General features: G+C 33.8%; 1 protein-coding gene across 1 annotated transcript in view; it reads right to left on the reverse strand.

Annotated features, from left to right (window-relative positions):
* Positions 1-394: 394 nt before the first annotated feature.
* Meox2 (mesenchyme homeobox 2) overlaps positions 395-10,716 on the reverse strand; it is a 63,810-nt gene continuing 53,488 nt past the window's right edge. The window contains exon 3 of the mRNA XM_005377333.2: positions 395-1,636. Within this exon, the coding sequence (XP_005377390.1) occupies positions 1,412-1,636 (225 nt within the window). The 3' untranslated portion in view covers positions 395-1,411. The remainder of the gene's footprint in view (positions 1,637-10,716) is intronic.

A 10,716-nucleotide genomic window follows, 5' to 3' on the forward strand; every position in this document is an offset into this window, starting at 1 on the left:
TCATAAAAACATGATAAATCTACGTGGCATTATTTTTTTTTTGTAAATTAGGAAAAAATCTTGTATGCCTATTCTGAGATGATCTTCAATTAGCCAACAATTCATTTTTTTCCACCAGCACAGAAAAATCCAGAAATAAAAAGAATGTAAGTGATTCATAAGTGATACTGTAGATGTACACAAGAGCAGATAACTTGGATCTTTCTTTTTTTTTGTTTTTTGTTTTTTGTTTTTTTGTTTTTTCTCCGGTACCGGGAACCGAACTCACGACCTTGCGCTTGCCAGGCAGGCGCTTTTGCCACTGAGCTAAATCCCCAGCCCCCTACTTGGATCTTTCCTAAGTCTATGTAAGAAAATCAATTAAAATTAAGGAAATCACAGGAAGAGACCAAAATTATTTACAAAGGATCATTTATTAAACTTGGTTATTTTTACAAAATACAAAGACTTGTTCTGCATGAATACATCCCATATGAAAAATAATGTTATCTTTACTGAGTTTAATTTGAAAGCATTCAGAATTTTGTCATTTGTCTATTCGAGGGATCAGCTTCATTTTGTCCCTTGTCTAACATTTCCAATCAGGAAGAAAGCTTTTCCTTATTAGTCAAATCGTACTCTTAACAGCTAACATTTTATAGAAACAAAATCAATGTCTGCCACACAAGGCTCTTTCGACAAGTAACTGATTTGCATATGATCCTAAATTTTTTTCAAGCTATAAGATAGGAAGATTTGAGGAGCTAGGTTAGTTTTATAATAATGTATTAGCAGCAGTTGATAGTAAATGCAACATAAGATTTGTTTTGTCTGTGGTACAAGAATATGTCCTATCAGACTCTACTGTATTTTTCTCTACTTGAACACAAGTAAGCACATACTGATTGTCTGTGAATGACAAAATGTATAAAAGAAATACAAGAAGCTGGTTTGGGTTGTCAGTGTGAGAGCCTATTTTCCGCAGCTAGTATGAATGCATTGCTAAAATTAGTGAAGACAGAAAAATGACATAAAGATAATATATACAGAGATAAAATACATATTTTTATCCACTTGGTGATTTTAGGCACTGTGGCTGTTCAGGAAAAAAAAAATATTTCATGGTTTATTCTGGATAGCAATTTAATTTTCAGTGCAAGCAAAAGCAAACACACACCTGCTCACTGCCATACTTACAACCAAACGTATTGGAAATATTCAAAACAAGTTCACCTTCTCCATCTCCACTGTTGGAGAATCTTTGGTAAGTGGCACTTAGCTGTAAACCTTCTATAAATCATACAAAACAGACTCGAGCCTGCATTTCATAATGTTAAACATCACTGCCACAGTCATCCTGTGTAAACGGTGTTTGGGGAAGGCTTGCCATCACGTTTCTTTCCTGAGAATGGAGCTGCCCCCTCTGTGTTTATCATAAGTGTGCATGCTCTGAGCTGTGGTCACTGTCGTGACTGTCTTCATTGGCTAGAGAGTCCCCTGTCTGCTGGAGGGCAGCTGCACCAATCCCCGACAGCTCCGACGGGAGAAGGGTTCCCTTTTTCACATTCACCAGTTCCTTTTCTCGAGCTGCAGCTCCCTGCTGGCCTCCTTTCACCCTCTTCCACTTCATTCGCCTGTTCTGGAACCACACCTTCACCTGGAGGAGGAGCAGGAACACAGCATACCAGAGTAAGTACAATGACATTTCTTCTCCTTTTTGTCATCAGTGAAAAACAGTTCAAGGAATGACTAGAAAAACAACTCACCATTGGAATTTAATCAAGTTGTGTGCTCATGATCATTTAGAAACTTTTAGAAGGGGCATGGGAATTACAACAGTTCATGTTTTCTACAGCTAACATGAAAGAGAAATAGAGGGAAAAAGTTCTTTCATGTAAAGTTGCTCAAAGGTATTTGGCTCTGTGAAGAGAATATTGGACTAGATCAATGTCTCCCCGCCATCCCAAGTTCTTCTTTAATTTGACATCTATGCATCAATTTCTGAGCCATGGTAGAACATCGAGGGAGGGAGCCGTTACTGGGAAGCAATGGTATCAGAAAAGTCATCTGTGTCATAACAGATGTTCTCTGACTTATGGTGGGGTGACTTCTAGATAAACTCACTAAGGAAAATTTTTTTTAAATATTAAAAAACATAAGTGGAGTCATAATCAGCCCAGGTGCTTCCCAATTTACATGGGATTGCAGCAAATAGACCTATGGTGAAGTGGAAAATGGGTCAAACTGTTTTAAATCAAAGAATATCTCCACCATCTAGACAGCTCTGAGGTGCCTTCCCAAGCCTACTTTCACCACTTCACCCCAAAGCGACTTTCTCTCCTGAACAACTACTCTTCTATCTGTCTACCCATGGAACTTTATTTTATTTTGCAAATATGGTGTGGAATAATTTCTCAAAAATATGGTCATGACAAAAAGTATCTACATTTACTAAATGCGAATAGTCAGATTACATACTGTAAAAAGTTATTTTCAGCTCTGCGGAGATACTTTCTTCTCAAATTTTAATTGAATCTGCCTAATTGATTTAGTGTGTGTGTGTGTGTTTGCGTGTGTGTGCATGTGTGTGCATGCACATTAAGTCCATAAAAACATAATGCACTTAATAACCACCAATTTCAGAGCCAAAATAATATTAGTGTCACTGCATCTTGCTTGTGAGGAAATCTGATCCTTTCACAGTGCATTTCTCATTATGAGTTAAATGTCCCCTTACCTTATATTTTTCTGTCCATCTGACACAAAATTATTAGAAGCCTGAATTGAAGGTATAAAAGCTTTTTAAAATAGTAATATGCCCATGAATATATATAGCTTGATATTTGTCTTTTACAGTTATCAAAAGGGAATATTCTTAACACAAAGTCTGTTCCTTTTTTACTGTTGTATAGTATTTCAAAGAATTTTTGTTATACAGTATTAATTTTTTATTATTAATTTTATTTTTTTATTATTAACTTTTGTTATACAGTATTAATTTTTGTTATACAGTATTAATCCATTTTACTGCTAATGGATACTTGAATTAATTTCTCTATTTTTTCTCTCTTTTATAGATGTTACTGATGAAGACATGCTTACACTTTTGTTCTGCTGCATATATGATAGAATGTTCCTGGGTATATATGAACTAAATTCTTCAATAAACAAAAAGGTATAGAAACATTAATTTTACCACAATAATGCAGAAAAGTTGTTTTCCACAGACATGTCAATTTCACTCCCCTTTGCACTGTAGTACCTGCCATCTCTCATCAACCTACCTCTTTGCCAACATTTAAAACTGTCTTTTTTCTAATGCAGTAACTGTTATCTCACTATATTCTTCACACTCTTTGAAAATATGTTCTGAATGCTAACTTAATAATTTGCAGTTATATGTAGTTACTCTCTCAAAGATGCTGTTTCTTTTACCTTAGAGTATTCTTTGATAACTAAAAATTTTTAATATATTAAAATTATTCATTATTTTTCTATGGATAATTTTTTATAACTTCTTTAAGAAATCTTAGCCAGCCTGGTTGGTAAAGCTCATTCCAGTACTCTGGAAGGTTAAGACAGGGGGTTCCAAGTTTTAAGCTCAGACTAGGCAACTTGGCAAAATGCTGTCTCAAAACATTTTTTTTTAAATTGGCTGAGGATGTAGTTCAGTGTGAAGGCCTTTGTTCCGTTTTAAGATTAGAAAGAAGGAAAGAGAAGGAGAAGGAGAAGGAGGAGAAGGAAGAGGAGGAGAAGAGAAAATGAAAGGGGGAGGGGAGAGAGGGGAGGGGAGGAGAAGGGAAGATGCAAGAAAGAAAAAGTGAAAGAAAGAAAGAAATAGAGAGAAAGAGAGAGAAAGAAAGAAAGAAAGAAAGAAAAAGAAAGAGAAAGAAAGAAAGAAAGAAAAAGAAAGAAAGAAAGAAAGAAAGAAAAGAAAGAAAGAAAGAAAAAGAAAGAAAGAAAAGAAGGAAGAAAGAAAAAGAAAGAAAGAAAGAAAGAAAGAAAGAAAGAAAGAAAGAAAGAAAGAAAGAAAGAAAGAAAGAAAAGGAAGGAAAGGGAGGAAAAAATTCATGGAAAAATGAAAGAGCGAGAGAGTCTTGTACAAGACAAAGCATGTGATCAAGAATTAGAAGGAACAGGAAGGCAAAGGAGCAGTAGAGATTGAAAAATAAATGAATTTTAAAACATATTATGTACATGTTACAATTCTCCACGATAAATGTCAGTATTATTTACTGCAAGCATGTTCTTCTAAAAATGCAAATTTACTTTATTAGAGGAGGTGGACAGCTAGTTCTCCTGAGTCCATTTAATAAATAGTGTAACTTTTATCCACTGATTACTATTTCACTGTCATCAAACAATTTCTGTATATACTTAGCTTTGTGTCTGCACCCAGTTCTGTTCCTTTATTAATAATCTATGTCTGTGATAAAGTCTACTATTATAATAATTATTCTTTTATGTCAATATTTGTTAAGGAGAATCATAAATATTCTGAACAGTTTTCACTCATCAATCTTGTTTCTGTAAATGTACAGTACTGAGAAAATGCATAAAAATATACTGAATTTTCAAATACATAATTGTATTTTGATCTCCAAAATGCAATGCTTTATCAGCATTTATACAGTTTCCTCAAAAAGCTGCCATAGTGAAATATCGAACTGAAATATTTCTGAACTCAGGACTTTCATTGATTTCACATTGGGCCATAATTAAAATCACATATTACCCATACAGATATTAATCCAACTGACAGAAAAAAACAATAAAATATAGTGAGAAAGGGTGTGTAAACTCTAGTTGATGCAGAGGGAAAGAAGATAGCTTAGTGAGAGAGTTCTTACCTAGCATGTACAAGGCTTTGGGTTCAATCCCCAGTACTACAAAATATACAACAAACTAAAATTATTAGTTGATGGATGTTCAAATATTGTTACTACTTGCTAAACAAAAAGATCCCTGTGTGCCTTTTATTATATACCTACTTTGGAATGGATAGCTATACTATCAGTGTCACTTATGCATGATTTTAATGTAATTTTCCTAAATATATTAATATTATTTTTATTTTAAAGATGAGGAAGTGAGAAAAGGTTAAGTGATTTACCTAAGATTACACAGATTGAAAGTGCTGTGCCAGGATATAATGTGGAGATTTGTGCGTTTCCAGATTCTGTTTTCTTTTTTTGATCCCTGGTATATCTCAAACTCCTATTTTTAAGGCACTCAGGATTAAAAAAGATTTATATATATATATATATATATATATAATGTGAATTCCATCCACATGATTACTATCATTCAGGTAATTCTCCTACTCAATATAATTAGCTTTGTAAATATGACACGATTTTCCTGTACTATAATTTGGGTAATTTTACTACTCAGTTTAATTATCTTTGCAAGCTTGACATTGCACATTGCATTAGATCTGTTCCACATGAACTGGGTTCTACTCTTGGCTTCACTTCTGAGTTTTTGTGTGAATTTGAGAAAATTATAGTCCTCTTTGCTCCAATTTTCATATTTGTAATATTGGAACAATGAGACCTATAAGAATTTCTGTGGTGCTATTTTCTCTGACAATTGCAGATGGAAGAAAACATCAGCCATCATCATCATCATCATCATCGTCGTCGTCACCAAACGCTGAAAGTCAGTCAAAATAATTTTCATGGGAAAATAAGAGAAATAGACCTCTCAAAATGTGTGTACTTATTTCCTTTACTAGGGGAGAGGATGCTGTAATTTTATAATTCCAGTACAAAATGTACATTTCAACATGAGAAAAATATAAGAACATGGTACTGGTTTTAGAAACACTATAGCCTATTTTTGGGTTTTTATGCCTAGAATGGTGAATTTTACCATTTTAAAATACAAACTGACAAAGACAATGTAGCTGTCCATAGTAGCTGTATATGTATGCATATAAATATACATCCATAAACATGTATGGGTCCATCCATACATATGTCAGAATAAAAGCACTTGGTGACTATATAGTAATTCCCAAGCCTTATACAGTTTTTTAAATGTTAGATTATATGTTTGATTCTGAGGTTAGATAAAACCAAGACACATACTAGACTCCTCTTACAGGAAGGGAAGGAAAAGTGCAAATATCCAAAAGTCATGTTACCCAGATTTATTTTAAAATATGCTATATGATATTGGAGAGAATTGGAGTAATTCGAGGAAGACTTTTGGGGAGAAAAGGATTTATTAGCCACATGGTATTGCCAAATAAAAATCTAAAAATAATCCAGATTATAAATCTATATTACCTTTAGGAAAATAACCCTACAATTGATTTTTAAATAATGAAACTTTAACTTAATATCACTTCAATCCAACTTAATTAGTGGGAATTTTAAAAAATAGGTTTATTTAAGTTTTTTGTTGTTGTTGTTTTAGTTTTTAGGATGGCTAAAGGCAACAGCCATGTTGGCGCATGCCTGTAATTCCAGCACTCAGGAGACTGAAGCAGGAGGATCACTGTGAGTTGGAGGCCAGCCTGGGCTACATAGTGAGTTCAAGGCCAGCCTGAGCAGCATAGCGAGATCTTGTCTCAGAAAACAAACAAATAAACAAAAATAATGGCTAAAAACATAGTTATCTTAATACTTGTTATATTCACTTCTTGAAATAATTTTTATTAAATTTTAGGAGCCCATTTCATATAAACTTTGTATTTGTAAATCACATAGACTGAAAACAATCTCACATTTCCTTGGTGATTTGAGCTCTATTCAGTCATACATTTAAAATATTACTGAATGTCTAGTACTTGGTATTGTGTTAGACCACAGCTGAGAGGATCAGAGTGAGAAGTGTCCAATAAATACAAGTTTCCCTCCCAAAAGCCTTAGGAAGCCAAGACGAAGGAGGCTTGTGAATAATAGGAATTTAACTGGCTGTTTTTGAAGCTTTTTTATATATACCAAGCTGCATATGAGTTAGCTTCATAGCATATCCACATTTTGTAGAATATCTTTAATAATTCCTGCTGAGAGATTCTCCTGCAGATGATGAGATGGTGTAGAACACCACCCCTACTTTCAGTGTCCCCATACCCTATGGCCATGAAGTTACTATAGCCAATCATTTCTTTCTCTGGGAATGTTGTACTCTTGCCTGTGGTGGCATTCTATGTCCCTTCTGAGACTTTTTAAAATCTAAATAACTCAGGATAAAACACTAGGTTCTAGGAAAGTGAGTCATCACATACTTGGCTTACAACTGAAACTTCCGATTGAACTCTAAGCATGATGTGTGAATTCTGTGAATTTTTATTAACTTATTTGTGCTTCAGATCAATTGTGTCTTCTACAACCTTTTGGAAAAGTGCTGGAAATAATGATTTTTAATAACATTTTCTTTTTCAAACTTAGATCTAAGGTAAGACTCTACAAAAGTGTATATGTTATACAGTGTGATTAATACTTCAAGTACAATTAAAACCTTCACCCTAATCATCTGAGTAGTAAGCAAATACTATTTTTCATGAAATCAAATCAAATGAATCAAAACATATATTCTCTTAATGTAATTGCATGCAGATAATATTTTTCAATAAAATCATCATAACAAAAATAACTGAAGCATGCCATAGCTTCATGAAGCTAACATTTAAATTGCCTATTTATGAACTTTGATTTTCAGAACATCTTTTTACGATGAGATCTCACTTTTTCTTTGTTAGTCAACAGGATTTAGTATTTACACTGGCTAGATGCACAAACTTCTTTTTAAATAAGTAAAAAGGATGCCATCTTTTACTCCTTTTACAGAAGAAAGCATCACAGAATTTTATTGTGATTAATTTGTTTGACTAAAAAGCATATCTTTGCCCATCCTTTTGAAGTATTGAGGACTGACTTCCCAACGACCAGTACCCCCAGTTTTATTTTTTTGTTGCTGTTAAATTTTGACACAGAGTCTCAATAAATCACTAAACTGCCCAGCCTGGGCTTGAAACTCACAATCATCCAACCTCAGTCTTCCAGAGTGCCAGGATTATACACACACACACCACTGTGCCTGGTATATTTTTTTTATATAAAAATATCTTAAAGGAGGGTAATTGTTGCCATCAGCTCAATATTGACTTTTAGATCCTCACTTAATTTACTTATTCATATTACAGATGTGTGTGTATAAGTTCACAATACTTTTCCTCTTAGGGTTCAAAGTAACAAAATCAAATATGAATCTGCATTATATGTAAGTTATCCAGAGGCAAAAAGTTTTATGAAAATTTCAATCTGCGTAATGCCATAACCCATATTTATATAATACTACAAATGTCTGTCATTTGAGGAAACAAGCAGACATAACACCAAACATCTGGATGAAAACTGAAAATTTTGGTGACATATGCAGATGTCTCCAAACATCTGGAATTTGTAAACTTAATATTCCAACTGTTTCCATTTTTAGCCAGGCACTTGAAACACTGTATACACTGTCTAGCAAATATTTATTCACATTGTTCAGATGTGAAAACATGCAAAGAATAATCATACAAATACAATTTTCAGATTTAATCATTACCTCCTCAGTGATTATATTTGGCCACGGCAGTTGATCTAATAAACCCAAGGAATTAGAAAGACTCAGCAAAGTAATACAATGGCAGCATCAGTAGTCAAACTGAAGGATTAGAACCATGATTGCCTTTCGGTAAGGATGAAAAACAAGGAAAAGAAAGTCTCTGTATTCTTCTTGTCTGAATATGTAGATTTATATCAGATTAAAATAAGGCATCCTTCAGCTAATTCCAAGAAGCACTCTGGAGCCATTAATTAGCTCTGCTGTTTCTACGGCACTATCTTAGCATTGGAAGGTGTTCGTGTGTACGTTGGAGGGGGTTGCGGGGGTCAAAACGTATTTCATTGCTAAAGACTGAGCTCCTGTTTGCAGGACTGCTTCTCACCTTTACTTAGCCCAGTGTTAATAACCTGAAAATCCTTTTCCTGCCTCCATAATTTTCAGTTCAGAAACCTCTGCTTTTCTTTATTCATAAGCCCAATGAATTAGAGTTATTAGTGCTCAAAAATTTATTATTCCTCATGTTTATAAAGAAACAATACACATTGGCTATTGTCATCCTTAGACAAATAATATAAAAAGAATGGGAAATGACTCTTTTTAGGAGCAACACATGAAATTTTCTAGAAGTAAAGGTAGTCTTACAGATACTTGTACATCCTAATGCTATATATTTCATTATTTTTTCAAAAATGAGGACAAAGTAACCATTCATATTAAGAACAAAGATGTTAGTGGATTTTTTTTTCAGATTCTACCAAGAGTACTTTTATTACCCAAGTACCACACATGGAAATTACACGAGGAACATGTGCAGGAGTGGAGTTCAGTCCCAAATCTCCATCTCACCCACACAGACTCTACCCACACATGTATCTTAGGGTTTAGCCCCACAGAAAAGAGATGGAAAGTTACTGTTTTCTGAAGAGAGCTCCAATTAAACAGACTCTTCCAAACCAAGAATGAAGCCCAGTAATTTCTTAATTCTTAACATTGTGTGTACATGCTAGTAAAGCCTAAAGATGTGTTATAGATAACCCATTCCCCATTAAAAGGTAATATTAAAATTCAATCCCATTTTTCAAAAAGGTAATAGGAAATGCATCAGTGCTTACAGACTCCATTAAATGAAGCTTTGCAGCTACCTCTCAGCCCGGGTCCCTGCAGAGCTCTGTAGCTTGAGAAACAATTCGTTGTGTGTATCGATTTTATGTATGCATACTTTACCGGGGTTGTTAGAGAGAACTAACTCACTTTAACTTAGCCTCTTAGAAATGCCATAGTCATGGTAAATGCTAAGAATTTTCTCCCTTGCTGTAATATCCAAAGAAATTCAATTCAAATGGCTAATTTCATTAACATCAATTTGTATGAAAATTTACTAATTTTCTTATTTTCTAATTTTCTTATCTAATCTTATTTTTACACATTTAATTGAAATGTTCACTTAACCATACTGTAAATGAAAAAACATTAGAAAGCTGTTAAGATATCAAAACTAAATTTGTCACTTTACTCTTCTACTATTCATTAAAATGCCTGAATAACCATATTGGAAGATGTGAACTTTGTGTATTCTGACCAAGAACTTGTTATCTGTCTTATTCAAACTCTTTCAACCAAATAAACACAATGAGGGCCTTTTTTCTCAGCATTTGCGCTTACCAGTGCCATGATGTTTAACAATAATTAGCAAAATACCGTCATCAATATATAATGTTTTGATCAGTAGCTTCTTCTAGCCATCATCTAAGGAAAACATAAATATAAATTCTCTGCTTCTAGAAACAAAGGAACTCATCATTTTCATATATAAAGAACCATTGAGGGGCTGGGGATTTAGCTCAGTGGCACAGCGCCTGCCTGGCAAGCGCAAGGTAGTGAGTTTGATTCCTGGTACAGGAAAAAAACAAAACAAAACAAAACAAGAACCATTGATTATTGGTAATTTATGTTTCAATCTAATATATTTAATATGTTGACTGTGTAAGTTCTTTATCAGAATATTTGAGAGACTCCACTGTCACAATCACTTCATTTATTAGATTTAGAGACTACTGCCTTAGAATATATATATATAATATATATGGGGGCTGGGGATTTAGCTCAGTGGCACAGCACCTGGCTGGCAATCGCGAGGTGGTGAGTTCAATTCCTGGTACCAGAAAAAAATATATA

The sequence above is a fragment of the Chinchilla lanigera genome, unplaced genomic scaffold (genome assembly GCF_000276665.1).
Source record: "Chinchilla lanigera isolate Chin_1 unplaced genomic scaffold, ChiLan1.0 scaffold00009, whole genome shotgun sequence".
Lineage (NCBI taxonomy): Eukaryota > Metazoa > Chordata > Mammalia > Rodentia > Chinchillidae > Chinchilla > Chinchilla lanigera.